Genomic DNA, 24345 nt, shown 5'->3' with positions numbered 1-24345 from the left:
TGAATCGGGAAAGCCAGCTTAAGTATGTAAACAGAATGTGACGTTCATACCGAGAGGTTTTTCACCAGACCTTCATAATCGACTGCATGATGAACACAGGAACAGAAGAGGTTTACATTTAAACATCATCGCAGAGATGAACTTTTATTAATGTATGATATGCATTAATCATTCAGGAAAGACTTGCAGGAGAAGAATTCATCAGGCAGACGTTTCGGACGGACCCGTGCCGCAGGGCCCTGGATGACGGTGATGTCATCGACGTTTGTCAGATATTTGGAGACGTACTCGGCTTTATCACACGACGCTTCCTCCATGCCTGCGTGTTTAAAATGCTCCTTCTCTTATTATGTTATTCAAACATCAGTGATTTAACGGAAGCGCATCATTGACACGTTCAGTATGGAATACCGGACATTATATTTCATATTAATATACAGCATGAAGTTATAAAGAAAAGGGGCAGTGCTCACCGTGATCAGACAGCAGAATCACATTGACACATCTGTGCAGCTGTCTCTGTTTGAGACCCTCCATCAACAGACCAATCGTTTTATCAACATTCAATAAAGCTTGAATAACCTGCAACGTACAGATGTGACGTCGCCGTTGTGAATGACAACACGTGCTTTCTTTCTTCAACACAAGGTATTTTAAACAACGTTGGTAGCCAGACAACACTGAACTCCATTGACTTCCATTGTATGAACACAAAAGCACATTTCTCAATATATCTTCCTTAGCGTCCAATTACGAAAAAATCACATACAGGCTTCAAAAGAATGAATGGATGATGGCAGAATTAAGATTTTTGGGGTAATAAAACATTTTAAAAATCCACACGTGATCCGGCTTTACCTGGCTACTCATTGGTCCAAACTGATGTCCAGCAGAATCAGGTTCTTCCATGTATAATGTGTACAATTCCGGCCTAAAAGAAAACATTCAATGTTTTTTCCTTCACATCGCACAGACATTGAGATTGAAAAGAATACAAATTATCAAAACAACAGATGATGGTTAAAAATAATGAAATAGAATTACCTCTGTTCTTCAGGCAAATTCAACCAATCAAATATCTTTGCCACCCTGTTGTCAAATAAAATGCTCCTAAAAGAAACGAAACAAAATATTTGCTCATTGTATGAGACTGGAAGAGGAAAATCTCATTTTATGATAGTTAAACATCTTTTATTGTGTACACTAAACTTCATTCCATTTTCGTATGAAGTCAAATCAAATGAGCTTTATGAGTCAGTTGAACTTAAATTATATAGAGAACTGGTTAAATACAACTAGATTTAGTCAATAATTTAAGTGCAACTGACTTTTGAAGCGAATGGGATTTAATTAATTTAATTAAAAATGACATGTTTTTTTGCGGCTTACACCAAACATCCAATTCTAACCTGGTACTTAAAGAGACGGTACACTTAAAATTCTGTCATCATTTATTCACTCTCATGTCATTCAAAATCTGTATGCGAGTCTTTCTTCAGCGGAACCCAAAAGAAGATATTTTAAGAAATGTGATAGTGGTTTTGTGTCCATACAGTGAAAGTCAATGGGGACCAATGTTGTGTGGTTACCAACGTGCAGTTTCACATGCAGGTTTGTCATGACATGAGGGTGAGTAACTGATGAAGGAACTTCCATTTAGGGGTAAAATTATTTAAAAAGTGTTGTGACTTACTGCTTGTTTTGTTCTATTGAAATCCAGTGGATATCAATGACGATCCATGTTTTGGTGTAAACACTCACCTGTTATACATCATCCAGTAATCTGGGTATTTTCCATTGACTTGCACATCAGATCCCGGCCAGAAGAAGGTGGCGGTTTTAAGTTTGTGTTTCATGGCCGTGAGCCAAATCTGCAGACAATCGCAGGAAAAATGCATTGAGTATACCTGCCAACGAGACAAAAGATGCCCTGCAGAAAAGAGATAAGTGACCGCCAACAGTGCCACGGAAGAAACGCCCTTACGAAATTTACACAATAAAACCACAAGTCGCTTTGGCAATAGTCTATGAGACATCACTTTCACGGCAGTCAAGTGCATATTGTATTCCGGTAAGGAACTTGATGACTAAATCCAGCTTCCCATATCTTTTCAAGGAACAACTGTTAGCGCAACACGGTCAAAGAAGAAAGCTTAGAGTCAGCAACCGCAAATCCAGTCGCTGTAATCTAATGTCAACATTTTTAAGATCAAGACTTAATGAACACTGCATATAGGAATTTATTGTGTGTCTGATATTTGACTTGTGTTTTGACTTGCATAACCTTTTATGTTTTACTTATAGTCAATGTTTTCTTGTACAGCTTCTTTGTAACAATGGAAATTGTAAAAAGCGCTATATAATTGTTATAATTGCTTCCAATGTTTCCTCATCTGTAAGTCGCTTTGGATAAAAGCGTCTGCTAAATGACTAAATGTAAATATAAATAAAGCTGACTAAACAAATCCTTTAATCCCCATATAACGGTACTCAGATAAAGATGATGATAAAACTAAGACAAGTAAAAATATTAGTATTGCGTTGTTTAGTAGACATGAGTTCTTTGCAGTTTTAAAGATCTGCAAACATACGGTGGCCTATTTTTAAACAGTTCGTCCAGTTTACAGTATTTTGCAAAGTATCGTCATTTAGTATCTGAGAGAAATGTTGCCACTTATTCACAGAATGAAACTAGGTAGTTAAATAATTTATAGCGATCTCTTGTTTTTCTTGCATCTGTAAAAAATGAAGATAATTTACTATTCATGGTCTGTCGTCTGTGTTTTGGTAAAATGGTCAAATTTTAAATAAAAATATTGTTTCTATTTACATTTATTTGCAGAAAATGAAAACGGGAGAAACAGATAGAAAAAAACTGAACAAGATGCTTTGTACTTTTTCAGACCTCAAATACTGCAAAGAAAACAAGTTCAGGTTCATTTAACTTTTTATGTGATGATCTGGATTTTTCTCACAGTTTTCACGGATCTTGTCATGCTGTCAGTATTTCACATTGCTGTTGGATGACTTCATGACACTCCCGAGGTTTCATTTTGATATTCAACATACACTGGACTGAAATGGACCACAATACATCTAGAAATGCTGATTTAATGAAGAATTGGAATGCTCTCTTATATTTGACCAGAGGTGTATATATGTATATATGTATAAATAAGCATGTACTCACTGGTTCACCTTGATACCATGATGGATTGAATTTCTCGTCCACTCTCAAACTGAAGTAGGCATTGCGAGTCACATCATACATTTTGTTGTCCACGATTCCATGAGATTCTGGATAAAGACCCTTTAAAAAAAAAACAATTTGACACGTCAAAAGCTGCACACTTCCGTTTATTCATGTGGAAACAGTTGGTTGATAACGCATGAATCTTGAGGAAAAGAAACTCTGTGGGATCAGAGCTCTGCTAACAGATGTGTAACACAACTAAATAATTTGGACTGTCAACGAAAAAGTTGAGTATTTAAAGTGGCAATTCGAACTGGAATCCCCTGGTTAGGCCTGTTTTCCCTCTGAGGTTTTTTTTCTCCTCCAATGGAGTTTTGGGTTCCTCTCCACCGTTTGCATACTGTTCTGCACTGTTTGCCTGGCCGGGGGGGGCTGCTAGAATATTATAGTCTTATTTAATTAACACTGCATATAGGAATTTATAGTCTGTCTGATATTTGATCTGTGTTTTGACTTGCATAACCTTATATGTTTTGCTTATAGTCAATGTTTTCTTGTACAGCTGCTTTGTAACAATGCAAATTGTAAATACAAGCGCAATATAAATAAAGCTGACTTGGCATTTCTATGACAATTTTCCTTATTCCCAAAAGCTATTTAATTTAATGTTGACATTATTTTCATTACATGCTGACATGTCAGATAGTGGATGAATGTCCTTCACTTACTGTCACAATGGTGTAATGATTTGGGAAGGTCTTGGTTGGATAAGCAGGTCGCATATATGGTGGAGACGTCCCACATTTCTCTGAGGAAACAAGATGACGTTACGTCGACAAGGAAACACAATATTTTACTGCAATACAAAAAGGGAAAGAGGTATATTTAAAAAAAATGATGCGTGAAGCATAACACTGTGTTAGCGTGTACTGTGTTTCCGAATGTTGGATCTCTGAATAAGAAAAACATGTGATCAATATTATTAGAAGAGACTTTGACTTTTTGTTCTACAATATCTGTGAAAAAAACAAAACGAAAAGAACAACTGCAATATTCCGGCAGCTGGGAAAATCTTAAAATAACACTGACTTAAAGTAACGAAATACATTTCCAGTCCAAATCTGTAACTTGCCATTTTTACAGCATTTCAAAAATACATTGTGTGAAACAAAACAGTAAAGGAGTTACAGTATGACATACTGAGTTTGTTGATGACGGGTAGTAAGTCGCTGTAAGCGTCCATGTATCCCGCCCTGAATCCATCCAGAGACAACAGGATAAGCAGTGGTTTGGAAAATCTGAGGAAAGAAAGTTGTGGTTTTAAATGTCAGCTATTTATAGCATGTGCAGATTCTCCTTTAACATCAGTCACTCATGCAAAAAACATTTCAAATGAAAAAAACATGTCATTGAATCATCAGAGTTTATTGCTTAACTCGGCACATTGTTCCTCTCTGTATAGTTTGTTTTTGTGTTAAGATGTTTTGCTTCGTAATATCATCACCATGAAGTGAAATGATTTCAGTATTTTTCCTTTTCTACTCCCACACAAGAGCCAGCCATCCTTAAGCATTTACATTATCATTCTTCACATGAAAGATTGTGCCATTAAAAATACAGAACGGAATTTCCCACGAAGCATTTGCCTAATGTATTGTCACACTATTAAAAAGTTGAAATATTATCAATGTTTCAATGCGAATAGAACGGCTAAGGGCTAAACTATATTGCACAAGCCCTCCGTGTCATTTTCTTAGACATCGTGTTTTCATGCTTTAAATGGTTTGCAGAATTCTAAGACGTGAAACAAATGTTGTTGTGGCGCAATGAATTTAAAAAGGCTGCGAAAACAGTTCCAACGGAAACACAAGGCTCATTAGGTTGATTATTCATGTTTATGCAAGTGAAAAGCACTATTTGTATTAGCTATTATATAGTTTATATTAGCGCGAATGGAAAAGACAACGCTGACCACACCGTCCATTTACTCAGACATAAACACATACATGCCTAATACCTTCTACGTGCATTGAAAGGGATTTTACTGAAACTGTGTATATACACTGGGATCCAAAAGTTCATGTTTTAAAGCCAGAAATGGAGGGGGGATTCAATGCAAAAAAAGATTTTTTACTTAGTATTTTCGTCTTGTTTTCCGGTACAAATGTCTCAAAATTCTTGAATCTCGAATCTAGACGCATGACCCGTCTTGTTTTTAGACACAAAATTGAAAAGTTCAGTGAATTTGTGCTTACAGCAAGCAAGCAAAACAAATCTGCCAATAAGAAAAATGAATCTTGCATTAAGGTTTAAATTTTTCTTAGTCACTATATTCAAGATTCTGTTCTGACCCCACTTGCAGATTTTTTGACGAATTCACTGAAATTTCATTTTTTTTTGTCTAAAAACAAGACTTATTTGCTCATCAAGAAAATGCATCTTGATTCAAGAATTTTCAGACATTTGTACTGGAAAACAAGACAAAAATACTAAGCACGAAAGTCATTTCTTGCAGTGTTGCAACGGTCAGATATCCTTAGACATTTCTCGAATCATACAGGGTTTTATCATCAGGTTTTATCAGAAAAAAGTCAAACCGCTAGTTTTGCAAATGTCATAAGTTGTTTTCCTTCTCAACAAAACTTCTTTTATCCCTCGAGTTTCCCACACATGCTGTATATCTTGGAAAACCCACAAAGACTCATTACTGTAGATGGACTTGCAAATTGCCGGGTCACAGCGCTGGCAATAACACAGGCCTGCCACACAACGTCTCATCTCTAAACAAGAAAAGAGTTTGTTACCCTGCGGGACATTGAGGAGCTCGGATGTCCTCACAGTCTCCATCGAGCCACGTCTCTTCACCTGCCAGAACAAAAAAAGGAAGACAAAGAATGTCATGTGAAACTCCGTCCAGGTGTGTTTGTTTGTACCAACTAAACAGTTAAAAAAGAGAAATGAAAGTGGGATGAACCATCTAAACTTGTATATGACTCTTCTGTGGAACATATTTTGAGAAACGTCTCAGTGGTTTTATGTTCATACACTGGAAGTCAGTGGGGTTCAGTGATGTTTGGTTAGAAACATTGTTTAAAATATCTTCTTTTGTGTTCTGCAGATGAAAGAAAGTCGTACGGTTGCATCCGAGTCAAAGTTGATGCTTTCTGAGGACTCCATTATGTCTCTCTGAGTAAGACATGATCCAGTCATCTAATGTAAACGTGGATCAGAGATATTATCCAGGCCACGTGTTAATCAAGCCTGCGACACGCCTGTGTTCCAGCAGATAGGCTTTTAAAAGCAGAAGACGGCTAATTGTAAACAGACACAGCCAACATCTGCTTTTCCGGTGTTATTCTTCATCCTGTTTCTCCAGAAATACTTAAAGGGACAGATAGGCCAAACATGAAAACTCGGTCTTCATTTCCTCACAGCCTTTCAAACAATTCCTAAAGCAGTAAAATCCAGTACGATTAACACGAAGTTAAATACTCAAAACAAAAACCATTAGCTCAATGTAGTGTCACAGCACTTCATGTATAAATTAAATTATACAAAGACTCCAGGGGACAGTGTAATGTATTTTTAATGTCATCCGATGGAAGATTAAAACAGTTGAAAAAGGGCAGAAAAAGTCTATTTGTGTGTATTTTTAAATGATTCAATATTGTCTTGTCAAAGTTGTCAAGCGCATTTTAAAGGTGCCGTTCTTTGGCTGTTTTCGAAAAGGAAGTTCATGTTTCTACAAAAACGCTTTCAATTTCTCATATTCCAAGTCTGTTCTTCCCCGCTGTCCCTCTTCTCACAAATGATCTGATATTTAGCGGTTTGTATAAAGTTCCTCCTTCCGAAACGCTCCGATTGGTGACGCTGAACCAGTCTGTCGTGATTGGTTCCCCGCTTACAGCGTGTCGTAAGATGTCCCGCCCATACCATATCAGCGAGCTTCTGCTTCTTAGGCTGTTATGATTGGCCTGTCAGTACCCGTATGGAGTATTCATAAGCTTTAGCTTTTAGCAATAACAGTATTTGGCGTCAGCTTCACTTCATTAGTTAAAAACATGAAGATCGATCAGAACTGAGAAGTGTAACGGGGGTCTGCTAGCGCGTGTGCAAACGTCAAGTTTTGTTAGACATGTTTTTCCTACTATTCCTACTATAGACTATATTCCTACTATTAGTTACTTTAGTATGTGTATAGCTAAATTCTTGTTAGTAGCTGTAACACTGTGATAAAAATTGAAGTAATTAAGTACGTAGCTCAGTCAGATTTTAACTTTGAGCTTTATCATTTTGCAGGTATTGTTTATGCTCTAACAGCAACATTACACACTAACTAAAGTTTGAAAAAAGGGAACCCGGGGAACCGCACCTTTATTACTTATTAACGTTTCAAATGTTGCCACATCCTGCCCAAGGGGGGAGTCACAACGTGTGGAGCACTAGCTCAGGTATAGGGTTTCACCTTGTGATGGATAACTCTAACTTTCCTGGGCTTGTTTATACGGGCAGCTCAGTGATGGATGGGATGCCTGTACTTTGCCCGATGGGGGCGTAGGGAAGCTGGAATAGAGCAATGACTTGCTTGATGAAGGGGAGAAGGCATTTTGCAGACGTACGTCCATCTGACCGCCGGTCCATGCTAGACGCGGGCAAACAAAGGCTCTACATGAAGGTTGTAGAATCTCGCAAAGCCCAACTCGCAGCTCTGCAAATGTCTGCCAGAGAGGTGCCCAGAGCCAGTACCCAAGGGAAGGTTACACCCCTGGTGGAGTGAGGTGAAGGAACCTCTTCAGAGCAAGCCAAGCGGCCAGCAACTCTAGGCAATTTCGGGGAAGGCGTTGCGGCGCAAGCATGGCTGACATCTCGGGTTAACGTGCATGGGAGTGCCCACATCACAATCACCACTGCGGACGGCTTAGCAGCTATGTTGGAACGGGAAGCAGACAATGTTGTGGCCGTGTCCAGAAAGAACACAGCCAACAACACCTTGATCGACATATGCTCGCAATTCGGGTGTGCTGTATCAATGAACGCTACTTCAACATACTGGCAGCCCAAACATGTGATGCAGGTATCGTGCCCGTCAGGTTCGAGGACGAGGCAGCCGCATCCAAGGTCACAACGGCGAGACATGTCAACAGACAATGCACGCTGTGAGAAATAAGCTTTTTTAGACACATAGGTCACTGCCGAAACGCCAAGGGGAAGACGCACAGAGAATAGGACGAGTCCGCTGCTCCACGTCATAGGTCCGGCAGGAGATGAAGCGCTCGGAATAGAATTCGTATGCCTCGCTGTTTCCGAAGAACAAAAGGTGAATGTAGCGAGGTAGGCGGGACTTTTTTTATTTAAGTTAGATTTTTGTTAATTAAAAGTTATTTTATGTTCACCGGTTCCCGTCTCCTTCCTTCCTTTTATTGAACCTTGTTACAGTGAATGAATGGGCATGCCATCTTCCTTTTATAGCTGCATGGACAGGCCGAAGAATGGCATGTCATACCATTCGCCAAGTTCATTGGCCTTTTAAAAGTACAATCAGAGATGATCTCAAGTTCAAACCGCATTCTGTCGACACAATTTCGAGAGACTGACAGAAAGGAAATCTATATTTTTATCTTTCACATTGCTGTTGGATGACGCTCCTGAGGTTTGGTTTTGTAGAAATTCAACAGACACTGGACTGAAATACAATACAACTAGAAATGATGAAAATTTACATTTGGAACGCTCTCTTAATTCTTCCGCAGCTGTGCTGGATGTCGCTACTAGTGAATCCATGCAAACAAAACCAAACGGTGACTAGAAACAGCCGAATGTTCGTGAAAATATTTGAAAGAACAACTGCCCACGAGAACACCCTGAGTGAACTTAACTGCTTATCTCGCTCCGTTTCAGAAGAAAAAACACTGTCACGGTGGCGCTAGTCGTTCAACTGGTATATACCTACTCAGAGCTATTACTATTATTTCTTTATTTAGACAATTAGCAGACACTTTTCTCCAAAGCCACTTATGGTGGATTCAAGTTATACTTTAAGATACACTGGTAATGTAAAGCTCTACTATTAAACTAAAGAACATGAATCAAGAATATGATTGATCTCTTATTTTGTAAATGTAATGACATGGTATCAGTGGCTCTTGCTGTGATTTTCGCTGGTGGACACACATGACTGAACGTCACGGTGTATCTCTGCCAGATTCATGCTGCATGTGTTGTCATGTCTCTGTCACATAGTTTCCTCTGGGGTTTGTTTAAGAGCGGCTCGCAAGAATTGTGGCCCGTTCGTCAACACTACCGTATAAAACACGGTTGGCCTGTGCATCTTAGTCACATTTTGATGCATAGCATGTGTGTCGCTATTAAAACAACGAAGGCGTCGACTTCCAAAAATAAACCAGATGTTCAGTCAAATCCCTATCCCTAGGGGTTTCCTTCGAACTTGATGAGAATGCAGAACAAAGCATGTTGTTTACCTTCACACGTGCTCTTGTAGTTGAAACAGCAGTCGCCCGTGTTCCCACAGTCAGCAGAGCAAGAGCAGAGGCTGTTCGGCAGACGCTTCTCACCACAACGAAATTTAGAACAAGTCCAGAGTTTAGCTGGAAAATCAGAACGGTGTCTGGTGAAACAGAGAATGGCAAAGACAAAAGGACCTTTCTAACCTGATATCCCACCTCAACAAACAGAAGTGAAAGTAAGCTCATGCTCATCCATCAACCCATCTCCAGATGTATAAGACTTCAGTTTTTCAGTTTAATGACACTTCAAGGGAATACTTTACCCAAATTGAAAATTCTGTCATCATTGAATCACCTTTCAAATCTTTATAAATGTCTTTGTTTTCATGAACACAAAAGAAGATATTTTGAAGAATGTAGGACAGCAAACTGTTCTGGGGCACTTCTGACAACCATTATATGTTTTCCTACTATGAATAAATGAATGAATGAGGAATTAATATAGCACTTTATTGTGTACACCCAAAGTGCTTTACAATCATATGAGGGGGTCTCTCCTCACCCACCACCAGTGTGCAGCATCCACTTGGATGATGCGACGGCAGCCACCGTACAACGGCACCAGTGCACTCACCACACACCAGCTATAGGTGGAGAGAGAGATAGAGCCAATTCAGACGGTGAGGATTATTAGGAGGCCATGATTGACAAGGGCCAGTGGAGGGAATCTGGCTAGGACACCGGGGTTACAACCCTACTCTTCTACGAGACGAGCCAGGGGATTTGTAATGACCACAGGTAGTTCCGAAGGACGGCGCTTTTGTCAGTATAGTGTACCCATCACTATACTGGGGCATTAGGACCCACACAGACCACAGGGTGAGCAACCCCTGCTGGCCTCGCTAACACCTCTTCCAACAGCAACCTAGCTTTCCCAGGAGGTCCCTCATCCAGGTACTGACCAGGCTTAGCCCTGTTTAGCTTCAGTGGGCAAACGGGGTAATATGGCCGCCGGGTATTAACACTGACTCGAAAAACATTATGGGAGTCAATGGGGGGCAAAATCTGTCTTCCAAAAATATTTCTCTGTGTTCTCCAGAACAAAGAATTGTATACAGATTTGGAACATCTCGAAGGTGAATAAATGATGACAGAATTTTCATTTTGGGTGAAGTATCCATTTAATGATAGAATGTTTAATCTTTTAACACATGTATAAACATGAAAACCTTACAGCAGGTTCTCAACAGGGGGGTCGGCTGACTTTCGGGGGGGGACTCAGAATGACTAATAATTGAAAATAAGACGAAATCAGGTTTTTTTACTAAAAAAGAAACTTTTGTCATAGTATTTTGCCATTTTTAATATGAATAATGTTTTTCTAGTCAGTGTTAAGCTCTAAAATACTTTATTGAGTTTTTGTGAGTGTGAGGGGGGCCTTTGAATATTGTTGAATACAATGGGGGCCCTAGGATTCAAATATAGTCGCAAAAAGAAGATATTTCAGTCCATTATAAGGGATCACAATAGCATGGTTCATAGCGTGGAAGCTCACAGAGAAATGCAGTCAAAAGTGTTAAAGTACATACAATATGAATCATATAATAAATGTAAAACTAAAACGACACAAAAGAGATTCATGCAACATTTACGATTGTTAAAGCAACTCTCAGATCTAATAAACATAATTAATATTTATATCCAGAGGTCTAGCGTCTGCCCGCAATCATCTTGATGAATCTGAATCTTTAGGACAAAGATGAAGGTAATACACAGCAAACATACCAAAAGTTTACAATAAAGCCACAAAAACATTCTGTATGCAGCTCTTTGTATTTTTGTGTGTATAACCGCTAATACAGTTTTATGCACGTGAGAAAGAACAGAGGAGACTGAAAAAGAGTCTCGAAAGACAGAAAGACACTGATCCTGTATTTGCAATTCACCATATGAAAGCGAAATCCACCCATCCCATCCCATTCCACACATGCAGTGCACATAGCAGGCGCCACGGGCAGGAACATTTGGTGAGCGAGTTGGAAAGCCAATTTAAAACATACGGGGGAACCAAACGTCTGGGAGGCCAAAGTTGGAAAAAGCCACTCGACCGAGGGAATTTTTAACAGGTGGGTGTTAAACAGACATTCTTGTGTTGTGTTTGCAGAGTCAGGCGTTTCGGTTCAGCCCAGGTTAAACGCCCAGCGTCTGTATAAACAAGCTTTTTATATAAACTTTTTTCGCCCGGACTCACAAACACGGTTGGCTGAAGTTAAACTGTTAAAAAGTTTTTCTCTGAGTCCTACGTAACCAGACCTTGACAATGGACATATTGTAGTTTATTTTGGCCGAGAACCGCCCGCTTGGAAAGGAAAAGACTGATGTAATGTGACCAACCACAGTTTGATATAAATTGATGGAATACAAATGGACAAAAAACAAGTTTAAAATGAATAGAGAAAGACAAGGCAGTCTTATATATACAATATATATTTTATACTAATACAGAAACAAATGTGTGCAGATGTTGCGATCGGCAGGAATTCGAATGTAAGACATTTTATCAAAACTTGGTTCTTTTTTGAAACCGTATCAATGTGGCATTTTGTAAACATCACTTTGGTGGCAATGTCCGCCAATCAGATAAGAGGCTGAAAATCACTGCATTGCGTGTCAACTGAGACATAGAGAGACAGAGAGAGAGAGAGAGAGAGAGAGAGAGAGAGAGAGAGAGAGAGAGAGAGAGAGAGAGAGAGAGAGAGAGTAATGGACTGAATAAGAAGAGATATAGAAACAGAGAGACACTTACTTGGCTCCACACAAACTTCCTCATAATCCAAACAGCAGGTGCCTTCACTCACACACGTAGCGTCGCAGTGGCACGCCGCTTTAGCATCACGACTTTTGGACACACAGCGATCTTTACAGCTACTAACTATCCGTCAAAAACACATGATTATAAAGCACGAAACAGCTGCAGAATCTCGAGTACTGACCTGTGATTTATTATAAAAAACATGAAGAGTCGATACCTTTCTCAACGCAGTGGAGTTTCAGTATTAATATGATTGTGAGAACTAAAGCCAGCAGGCAGAGCAGAAGGATCTGCACAGAAGAAAAACAACAGAGCTGAACATCCATCTACTGTATGAGATTCAGTAAAGAAAGAATCATTGTTTTAATACAATCAATCACTGAATGTGGTGTTGGTGGAAACATCAACTGAGCTTCAGAACCATTCGGTGCGACAAATATGTTTGTTGGACAGATGTACGCAAAACAGCAGCGGAGCTCAACTGGCCGTGCGTGGTATTAATAACACCAAGGTCATGGGTTCAAAGCCCAAAAAACACGCACTTAAAAATGTCCTGCACGACACGTTAAAAATAAAACTGTGAGGAAAACATTCCCTTGCATCCATAGTTTAAAACGCCATTTTGTTGATATGTTTTCAGTGTTTTTGAGCATCTGTCAAGGCCGTTGTGTGCTTAATTACCCACCTTGATGTTAAACAGATGTTTCACCGATAACAATTTAAATACCTCAGTCTGTTCTGACTAACAAAGAACGGAGGCAGGACGACTGCATTAACTTAACATGACCTTCCCTGTTAGTTTTCCCAAAATTCCGTAGGAGCCAAATATTATTAGCTGGGCAAGCAAGTGTTTTCTGTTATTAACTCCTAAAAAACAACATCCACCTTCCTCCTTGATGAATCTGCCAACTCGCCACCACAACAGAGCTCTTTCTTCTAAAGCGTTAAAACTTTCCAAAGGACGCACAGTGTTGTAATGTAACAAACTTTTTTGGGAGTATCTGTACTTTACTTGATTCTGCAGACGTTTATATGTTTACTCCACTACATCTCCTGAACAAACTGTATACATTTTCCCAAAGCATGTAAGATGATTCAAAATAAAAGCATAGAAAGAGAACTGAAATAGACAAGACAATGCTGAACCAATCATTGGTTAAAGCTCAACGTGCAAAAAGGTGCTCTTAATGCTCTTAAAGATAAACAGCAGATTTTTCGGTTTCAATGAATGATCTAATGACTTGGGGGGTGGGAGGGAACTATCCTGTTATAAAGTTATACGTTTTAAAGTAAACATGTGGTTTATTAACTTGCATTTTGATGGTTGTACATTTCGTAAGCACCATGTTTTATCTTCATGCATTTTTTTTACGTTTGTTTCAACTTTACTTTAAACACTTAAGTAGATTTAATATAAAACGTACTTTTGATACTTAAGTAAAGTATTTATCTGTTACTTTAAGACTTTTACTCAAGTCATATTCTAAAAGGTTTCTTTCACGTCTACCAAGTACATTTCTGGCAAGATATTTGTACTTTTACTCAAGTATTGCTTTTAAGTACTTAGTACATCACAGAGCATGCATTAAGGCCAGTGTGAATGCCATTGGATGTTAGAAATTGATTTTCGTAATCATCAATTTTGGCCTTCATCAATTACAAAAACAAAGAATCGAAGTAAACGATTATTGTGCCACATTCCATATTGCAAGGATCCTCTCTTTTCTTGTAGCATAAATCCACAGCGCAACCCTTTCCTTTACATTAGTTCGGCAGTGCTATTTCTAAACATTTATCTTTCAGTTAAATTCAGAGTTTAAAAGCCAATTTTCAATTTTCTATGTTGTTTTAAGGGTTAATGAGTAATCGCGTAATCGCGATCTTAATATTGGCCGATATAATCGCGACTATGATTTGTGTCATAATCGAGCAGCCCTACGTTCAGGTATTTATCCGATTATTTGGTGTGTTATACCCCCAAAACACATTGATACAGACTGAACAACAGATAATGATTAATGTGGCCTTTGGCCTTAAATGTGGTTAAACATTTTCTCATGTACAGTCAGATTATCTCTGCTCTGAGAAAGGTCTACTTCCCATTCATTAACCTTTCAACCTACAAAACGTTTGTCATTTAAACCCCATTTCACAAAGCTTTGACATTTAATGCATAGCATTGCAAATAATTGACAACTAAATAAATACCGGACTGCTCATATATATATATATATATGGGAGAGACATATACACATACTCCCACCTAATAGCCTACATAAACAAAATGCAATTTTAAAGAAAGTAAAGTTAGCGCCGTCCGGTAGTTGCTTACATAACCCACAGTAGTGTCGGGAGGACACGCGGGGATTTCTTACCCCGACGAGGATTTTCGCGTATCTTGACATTCTCGTGGAGCTTTGACGCGTCCGGTTGGACTCCTGTCCAGATCCCAGAAGGTTCGCTGCGTGCTCGCTCATGCGTTCATCTCCTTTAACCGGATCCATGACTGATCTCTGGATCTGTGTTCATTTCAAACTCTCTTCCTGAGCTCGTGTTGTTGAGGTACCGCCCAGCTGCCCACAGTAACCCGAGAGGGGAAGCGCGCGGCTCTTACGCGTTACGCGGACGATCATCGCAGCGTGTCCGTGTCCGTCGTTGCGTGTTTTTGTTTTGAAGGGGATGTCACGTGTATGTAACGCTTCTGTGATTTATAACAGCCCTCGTTTAAAGCCCCGGCGCGAGGATACAGATAGTAAACTAAAAGGATCAAACATGGGGATAACGCAATGTGCTAATATTTACAGGTGGGATTTAAATGACAGATAAACGCTTTGGGCAACACGCAAATAAAAGCACGCCACGGTTTAAGCCTTTGTTTGTTCTACTGCACGTCAAACAAACAAATCAAAACCGTGAGAAATATTGCACGGTGTAGCTTAATATCGAAAGATTGAACCTGCCGAGAGTGGACGGGGATTGTCCGAGCGCGCCCTCTCGTGGACAGTCGCCGCTCGTGCGGCTAAAGAGCGCAGGTGAGTCCGTGCTGAAATCGGCCCGTAGGTATCTTACAGGTGGCCGTTGACCACATAACGACATGCGTCGACAAATCAACTTATAAAATGCAATCCATCCCCTGAGGATGTGATGACGTCACGGAATCACTAAAACAAGGGAATTAAAAAGAGTCGCATCACATGGTGACGGTGGTTGGTGCATTCACACGTGTCACTTCTTTCGCATACTATTATGGGATTTCGGTGGTCTGATATCTGGACAGCGATGACCTGAGCTGACAGTATCACGTTACTAATTCATTTAGTTTGGCTCAGAGCATCCTGCAGAAAGACATGCCGTTTGAAAGAACAATAGAAAGAGAGCTCATCACATGAAACTCAATTATTGATCGGACTTTCTAAAGCCATGTCATTTTTTTATAATACGGCACAAAGTCCACCCAACAGCGAAAAGTGGTTTGAATAATGAGACATGTTGTATAACCGAACCGTGCGTTGCCGATGGGAGGCTATAGACATGAAAGAAGAACGCGATGCGTTGACTCAATAGGCACATGTCCACCCGTGGTGCTGAAGGTCCTCGTCGCTGTCTGTCCGTCGCTATGAAACAGATCGGTGCACCTTCATCTCCATCAGTCCTCAAAGTTTGCCGCTCGTTTCGTTCGCTCTGATCATGAAGAGACAAAACATCAGGACCCTGGTGTTGATCATATGCACATTCACGTATCTGCTCGTCGGGGCGGCCGTTTTTGACGCTTTGGAGTCGACGATGGAGACCACCCAGAAGAAGATCCTGGACGACAGCAAACAGGAGCTGATGGACAAGTACAATCTGAGCAGAGCGCATTTTGACGAGCTGGAGAGGGTCGTGCTCCAGCTCAAGCCGCACAAGGCTGGGGTCCAGTGGAGATTCGCGGGATCCTTTTACTTCGCCATCACCGTCATCACCACCATAGGTAGGACGGATGCTCGATGTGCTGCCTGCGTGTGACAGGACAAACTTTTTAGGGATGTTCGTTTCTTTAATAACGAACCAAACGTGCGTCAAGTATGATTAGATGTCGGGAATCCCGTGGCACTGAATGGCAACGACGTCGCTTTTTTGGTTTTCGATACTATACCGGCATGTGCCATAATGATTCAAAAAATGAAGTTTTAAAATATATTGAACCACGCTTTTTAAATACTAATTCGTTTGACAAAGCTTGTACATGATGTATGTGAAACAACACACAAGGATGTCTTGGGAACACTTCCTCCATAAAATCATTTTGCTTCCTTGAGGCGTTTATACTGCTGAGGAGGTCTTTAATTTACTAGAAATGTTGAGTATTGTGTCTGTAGTGTGTATATGTGACACCGGACAGCTCCTTAAGATCACCTAGAAGTCAACATGACTAGGATGCGTACAAGCTCCTTTCATTAATCAGAAAACTGACGGACCATGTTCAGTGATGTCTCTCTCTGTGAGTGTGTGTGTGTGCGTCTTGGCAAGGGTCAATGGGTAGTTGATGTGACATGCCAAACCGTGACAGCAGTGTCTCGCAGCGTGAATTTTTATACTTTATCCACATTTTATACAAATATAAAATATACACATTTTTATATGAGGTGCATGTAGTATACTGTTTGATCTATTAGCTACACAAAACATTAAAAAAACTGCAAAAAAACCCAAAAAACTTTACTATGTTAACCAAAACTTGATTCGTGATGTCATGTGCGGTAAACTAGTTCACACAGCTCAATGCATGCAATATGTCCATGATCATGTATGCTCTGTTTCATGTGCCGCCTAGAGATCAGGTTACTGTGCACACTTGGCATGAGTAATCTAATCATCAGTAGAGCAACCAGGCTTGCCAGCGCCTTATTGTCAATGCAGGGCACTCTGTAAACAAGGCACTGTTTACTATCTGCAGTCTGTGGTATCAGTTAATCCACTATAACCTGAGCTAACCTGTCTATTAGTCTAGTGGACATTTAGGATCAGAATTCTGAGCCCACAGTTTTGTACTGTCACCCGTAACCACTAAAAAGCGGGCGAGGTCCTGCGATATTCTGAATAGTGTTTGATGTGGGTCCTTATCTGTCCCTCCCCGCGGTTATGATATTTGGTTACATGCTTGCTGCCAACTGCACGGTGGCCAGCCGGTTGGCAAGCTGAGAGGTTGGTCTCCGTCGTGTTTCATTTAAGTATCAAGTCTCAAAGTTGCTTTGGAGAAATAAAATAGTTCAAAGTAGCGCTAACAAACTGATTAATCGCGATGAATCGATTTGAATACTTGTGTTTATATATGTAGCAAGGTTCGATAAAAGGAAGGAAGGAGGAGCGAACCGGCGGTGAAGTCCAGGCCTGGTCCTCTCTCGCCCTTCCCTGTTGTCGCTCCTCTCTTGTGCTCCCGGAGCTCCTCCGTGAGAGATGCAAGACCGGTGCTCGTTATCACTCGCATCACCGGCCTCGCACCGTTCCCTCGTGGCTCTCGTCCCGCCCTGCTCGCCACAATATAATATACGATATGTGTGTGTGTTTGGTGGGTATATTCATATATAAATACACAAACAGACATGTCCATATTTAAGAAATATAAGTAATATTCATCTATAGTTGTATATCATGTAAATCATATATTAATAGAAACATTATATGTTATGAAGCTACGTGTTTATGTTAATATTAATGTTTGTTTTATATATATATACAAATAAATATGCACCCCACACGTATATTCTATAAACACAGACATTCAGCACTGGTTCAAACACATGAAGAGTCTGGAGGTGTAAAATGAATGTAGATTGTAGAGGTAAAATAATCTGGATTGGGTCAATTTGTTGAGAACTGTTGGAGTTCATATTGAGATCTTTAAGAATATTGGTGACATCTCAGGAGAAATATACGAGACAAAAATGAAGTTTGCATTTGCTCTCCGTTTAATCTCATTCAAAAGATTTCATCTCTCTTTCATTTACACCCTTGGCTAAGCAAAAATCATTTAACACTGATTTGGAATGGGCATTTTCACAATGTTACAAACAATTTCTTTTTTTTGTTCCCTTCCCCACACCGTCTGTGGTTTCTGAACGTTGAGTTTGAAAGATGTTGATGAGTTGAGTCGTGGGATCAATCGAGTTGCAGGGTCCAGCGACAGTACAGCGGGACACGAGCGTCTCTCTTGCCCTCCTCTGCAGGGAAGGAGTGTTTTGGATGGAAAGAATGTGATCTGAACAAATAAATACCCTCCTGGCCAGCAGAGCAGCAGGTCATAAATCAGTCGGAATCTTTGGCTTTTTGCACTTTATACATTTGGGGACATTTTTCACATAGACGATCTGTCGGTCAGCCTGGCAGCTCTGGCGGCCCGGCTCAAAGGGACAATGGAGGGACTTTTTTATTTACACTAAACACTGACGGGGTTTGTTATTTGTTATGTATCGTATGTGTTATAGACCAGTCCAGCTTTTTTTCTATAAATACGGCTGTTATATGCCACCCAAAGTCTATTTACAAAACACCAGCCACCTGCACGGCATCAGTACTGTACATAAAGGGCTAAGTGAAGTTGTATACCTAAAACATGTTCTTTGTGCTGTATTCACAAACATTCAGTTGATGCCTCTCATGAATATCTTCTCGTGTGTGTTTTCTGCTCTCGGAAATATATTTTCAACTCACAATCGAATCCCATAAAAGTAGGCACTTGTATGCTCGCACATTGGCCCACAAGTTTAAAAATACTCTGCCCTGTAAACCAATGATATATGTAGCTGTATTTTCCCAAAGGAAATTTTTATTGCGCCGAGGTTCCTCTGTCATTGAAGTTCACTTCGGGTTATTTCAAGGAACTCTTTGGAGTTCCCGTCACGTTTCGTTTACTTTTCAACTGCGTTTCAGAGGTTTCTCATAAGATTCCTTAGGATATATAAAAATAGACAGAAAATTAGTTAAATGTTGACATACGGTCTGGAGCTTAAACAAAATGTCATGTCATAATATCATAGTTCGGATTGTTTGGACTTTTAGCATCTCGGCCTGATTTTGGTATCCGAGTACAAAATCTCATAAGAAGATCTCAAGGTTTCCTATTGCTCACTTTTATAGAAATAAAAAGACGCTTTATTATTCCGTTATCACGGAGGGTTGAGAAATCCAGTTTTCCTCGATCTTTGGACACAAAGGAGACCCGAGTCAAAAGATCAAAAGTTTCAGAACTCCTATCTTTCTTCTTACTGTGAAATGGCTAAACGTGTTACCGCACATCAAGGATGCATTTGTCGTAATTGTTATATAACCAACAAAAAGAATTGTGACGTCCGGGAAGTTTGTCTGATGTAAATCTGACTGATCTGGTGTCAGTGAAAGGGTACTTGAGTGTAAAGAAATAAAGTATGGATGCTTCACGCATCACCAGCCAGCTGGACTCCTGCTGGAGGATTAACAGATGTTTAAAGTGAGCGGGTCTTATGATGTGTGTGTTTGGATGGCTCTGTTCTCTGGTGTGAGATGCTTGTGTGCGTAGATACATTTTAATCCATAGTGACATCATTGATGTCCTTGCACAGACATCAGCATTTTAACATTCAGTGATACACTTCTGTTACTCCTTTACGGCACTATTACTAATACCATACAGATCATTTAAAACAAGTTTATCTATTCGATTCACAAATTCTCAACTATTTAAAGGAAAAAATATTTTACAGGTATAAATGACATCATTAGATGAATATTGCGCACATGCATACTGTAGGTTCAGTTCACTGTAAAAAAACTGTAAAAACACGGTAATATGGCAGCTGGGAGAAAATTGTAAATACATTTTTGTAACGTAAAGTGACATGTTTTTCTTCTATTTCATGCATTTCTTATTTTACACCCAACTGTAATGTAACATTTTTACAGCATTTCAAACATATACTGTAAAATTCTGTAAAACTACAGTATATACCTTTATTTCAACAGCAACTCTTCACTGTTGTGGTTATACTGTTGATTGTAATGAATGCATTTGCATTCTATTCAAGGAAACAAAAAGCATTTGCGCTAATGATGGAATATATATCGGAAATGCTTCGATTGTATTTCACAGAAGGGAGTCAGACATTTATAATCAAGAAACCAAATGAAGTCTTATGTAAAAGAGAAACACAAACAGCATTATATAACCACACAACTCTGCTTTGGCTTCCTCGCTTTTTTCAAGAAGATGTGAAAGATTAAAAGTGACAGCAGCGGGACATCTGACCAGAGTATGTCAAGCCCTCAAACGCTGCTAGAGTTACACATCCTAAACATAGCTGCTCAGCACGTGCACGCACACACACACACACACACACACACACACACATTAAGACACAGCCGTTTCTCAATATGTTTAGTCTTGTGTCCTAGTGTACATCATCAATAACCATCAAAGTCCGTTCCAATACTCAAGAACAGAGAAAACGTGAAAGTAACCGGATGTGTTCTCGATATCAAGGATGCATCGTATGCAACCTTGCGTGCCTACGGAATCCGCTTGATTTCCCAGAAGTCACTGCAACGCGTTCATACAAGTTTCTTCATGCGATTCATTGCAAGACCGGTCTCGACCAGAACACAATTCCGTTCTTTGCATTATTGGAATTGAGAAGCGGCCTACATCATTCTGAATAGACCGTTTCATCGGACGTGCGCACGCCTGACCCCAGTTAACTTCTGGTGTGTGTTTGGCTAGTGTCTAATAATATAACTATTTATATATTATTTAATTTATGTTCATATTTGTATTATTATTTTACTGTATAATATTGTATCAAATAAACGATTTGTTGAATATTGTTGTATGTTCATTTTATTTAATAAACAATTTGTTGAACGGGTCCTGTAGTCTTGAGGCGTTTAAAGAAACCGTATGGTGCATTGACATCTGGCGGTTGAGAGTGGTATTGCAGTCTAAATGTAAAATATTGGAGAGATAAATTTAGAAACCGGTACTATCAGGAATAATCTACAGGCACTCGTGAATGTGTACCGAAAGTTCAGTTTTGCTCGCAAAAGTGCGCATCCGCAGTAACGTTTGTTCATGTTGTTAAGATGAAACCGTCTATATATTGATACATATACGAGTCAGTGTGGTGTTACATCTGTGGTAGGCCCTGTAAGATTAACACGTGCCCTTAAATAATCTGATTATAATTGTATTAATCCTAGATTTAAGGCTGGTGAGCTGACAGTGATGTAATTCTAATAAAGGTGGATGTTTTCCAGATCTGTCTTTGATCTTTAACACACACACGCTCTAAGCTTTATAGATTTCACCTATAGATATTAACGTGCTGAACCATCTGTATGTTTTTCTCAATATGGGTTATATCTTTAATCCTTTATTTCACACAATGACTTCTCCCAGCACCACATACGCGAGCGCGCGCACACACACACACACACACACACACACACCTCCTCTAAGTATTTAATCCTTGGCCCCTTTCTAATGTGTGTTGAACTACTGAATGGATTTGCTGTGACTGCAGCACAATCAGCCATAAGTTTGATGAGTTATTTTGGGTGATGTAAGCTGAATGGATGAAGAAGAGCAGAAACATGAAAATGAGCTCTAAACATCAGTCCTGTGTGATGGTTTGTAAGAAATAATTCATGACTGCTTCTTTAAAAAAAATAAACTGGACTTGATTGTGATGCAATGCAAATATACTTACAAATGTGTTTTTATCAGTGAGGTTTCGAAAATTCACACTTTTTGAAAGAACGCAAAACTACAATGGTGTCACTATTAGCTGGAAACAAATGACTTGAGAGATGACTGAAATTTTAGCTTGAAAGAGCATACATTTGATTATTTTTTACAAGAGATGCACCGATATATCGGCCAATAATCGGTATCGGTTGATGTGTTAATCGGTCAAAATGTTAAGAAACATCACCAGTTTGATGTTCAAATCATTAAATGAATTATTAGCATTCAGAAAGTTAAGAAATATTAATTTATTCTTCAGAATCGGCAGATATCACTCTGAATAATCGTTTATCGCTTTCGGTGGACTAATTTAGTATCGGTGCATCTCTAATTATTACCAATATTATTATTATTATTATTATTCATTACTGTTGTTTAATCGAATCTTACTGTATGTGTTCTATTGTTGTCACCAGTCTTTATTGACGTCCACATTGGGCTGACATCTATATAGGCACAAGCACTGTTCTTATGGCATATCCTAAAATGCTGCTTTTATGTGAAATTAAAAAACATACATTAGAGTCAAATAGAGTTGTTTTACCTACTCTAAGGGCTTTAGACTTTGAAACGAAAGGGAAGCTTTAATTTTGTAAGCTAATCTGTTTCCTCCGGCAGTAAGAAGAGCAATTGAAAGTGTTAAATGTGTGAAAGCTTGATGTTACAGATCTGTGCTTGTAACTGACAGGTTGTTTGTTCAGATGTCACGAGAGCTGATCCGTTCAATATGGTACGTGTCCAAAGTTTCAACGTTTCAAATAATTGGCTTTCGGCTTTCATGCTTGTGGACACGTATTCATTCTCTCTTTTTTGTGTTTTTAAAGGTGCTTTGTGTGATATTAAAGAGGAATCTATTGACAGAAATGTTTCATATGTGTATAAAGACCCTGCATAATGAAGCTTTATATTTTATTAGCTTAGAATGAGCTATTTCTATCTACATATCCCGCGGGTCCTCTTGCATGGAATTCTCCATGTTGTTTCTACAGTAGCCCTAAACGGACAAACTGATCTCCAGAGCACATTTCGTAAATCTCCATCGACAAAGAATGGAAAACGTGGCAACATCTTTGTCCGTATCAGCCACCGTAGTGCTCTGAAAGGGAAGGGTGAGCCTTTGGTTGCAATTCACAACCTCACCTAAAGTCTCCACACTGCACCTTTAAGCAAGACACCAAATCTTTGTGTGGTTGCTTTAGACTGTCACCGTTAAACTAATCTCTCTGCTTTGTTGTTTGCAGGGTATGGCCACGCGGCCCCCAGCACCGACGGTGGAAAAGTGTTCTGCATGTTCTACGCTCTCCTGGGGATCCCCCTCACCCTTGTGATGTTCCAGAGCCTGGGCGAACGCATCAACACCTTCGTGAAGTACCTGCTGCACCGTCTCAAAAAGTTTCTCGGCCTTCGACACGCCGAGGTCTCCATGGCCAACATGGTGTGCATTGGCTTGATATCCTGCATGAGCACGCTGTGCGTGGGGGCAGCAGCTTTCTCCCGCTACGAAGACTGGAGCTTCTTTCACGCGTACTATTACTGCTTCATAACGCTCACCACCATCGGATTCGGGGACTATGTGGCCCTGCAGAAGGATAACGCACTGCAGAACAACCCCCAGTACGTAGCCTTCAGCTTCATGTACATCCTGACCGGCCTCACGGTCATCGGCGCCTTCCTCAATCTGGTGGTGCTTCGCTTCATGACCATGAACGCAGAGGACGAACGGCGCGATGCCGAGCAGCGCACCCTGCTGTCCCGCAGCAGGCAGGCGAGCGGTGCGGGGGTCAACCACTGCATGGCCGACCCGCCGTCCTCTTCTGCGGCCGGAGGGTCGGGCAAAGGGTTGTGTAACGTCTACGCCGAAGTGCTGCATTTCCAATCCATGTGCTCCTGTCTCTGGTACAAAAGTCAGGAGAAGATGCGCTACTCGATTCCCATGATCATCTCTCACGATCTGTCCACTTCGGACACCTACATGGAGCACAGCGAGACCTCTGACGCCCTTCACTCCAACGGCTGCGTCTGCAGTGCCTTGCAGGAGCACTCCGCAGCCAGTTCGGTGTACACTGGCCTGCTGAGCCCGGCGCATTACCAAAGACTATCCAAACGCCGCAGCTCCATCTAG

General features: G+C 40.2%; 2 protein-coding genes across 2 annotated transcripts in view; one reads left to right on the top strand and one right to left on the bottom strand.

The window, feature by feature from the left end:
• Positions 1–15202, bottom strand: part of enpp1 (ectonucleotide pyrophosphatase/phosphodiesterase 1) — a 26487-nt gene extending 11285 nt beyond the window's left edge. The window contains exons 1-14 of the mRNA XM_079475311.1: positions 14845–15202; positions 12687–12759; positions 12464–12589; positions 9673–9798; positions 5998–6058; positions 4394–4491; positions 3922–4001; positions 3191–3310; positions 1762–1871; positions 1045–1110; positions 859–931; positions 474–582; positions 188–319; positions 51–82 (exon numbers count right to left, since the gene is read on the bottom strand). Of these exons, the coding sequence (XP_079331437.1) occupies positions 51–82; positions 188–319; positions 474–582; positions 859–931; positions 1045–1110; positions 1762–1871; positions 3191–3310; positions 3922–4001; positions 4394–4491; positions 5998–6058; positions 9673–9798; positions 12464–12589; positions 12687–12759; positions 14845–14973 (1335 nt within the window). The 5' untranslated portion in view covers positions 14974–15202. The remainder of the gene's footprint in view (positions 1–50; positions 83–187; positions 320–473; positions 583–858; positions 932–1044; positions 1111–1761; positions 1872–3190; positions 3311–3921; positions 4002–4393; positions 4492–5997; positions 6059–9672; positions 9799–12463; positions 12590–12686; positions 12760–14844) is intronic.
• Positions 15057–24345, top strand: kcnk3a (potassium channel, subfamily K, member 3a; the record flags this gene model as incomplete). The annotated part of the gene is made up of 2 exons (XM_079475321.1): positions 15057–16439; positions 23465–24345. The coding sequence occupies exons 1-2, from the start codon at positions 16157–16159 to the stop codon at positions 24343–24345; spliced, it is 1164 nt and encodes a 387-aa protein (XP_079331447.1). The 5' UTR covers positions 15057–16156.

The sequence above is a fragment of the Barbatula barbatula genome (assembly GCF_947034865.1).
Source record: "Barbatula barbatula genome assembly, chromosome: 15".
NCBI classification, from domain to species: domain Eukaryota; kingdom Metazoa; phylum Chordata; class Actinopteri; order Cypriniformes; family Nemacheilidae; genus Barbatula; species Barbatula barbatula.
Note: the sequence above shows the minus strand (reverse complement) of the source record. Positions and strands in the feature narration are given on the sequence as shown.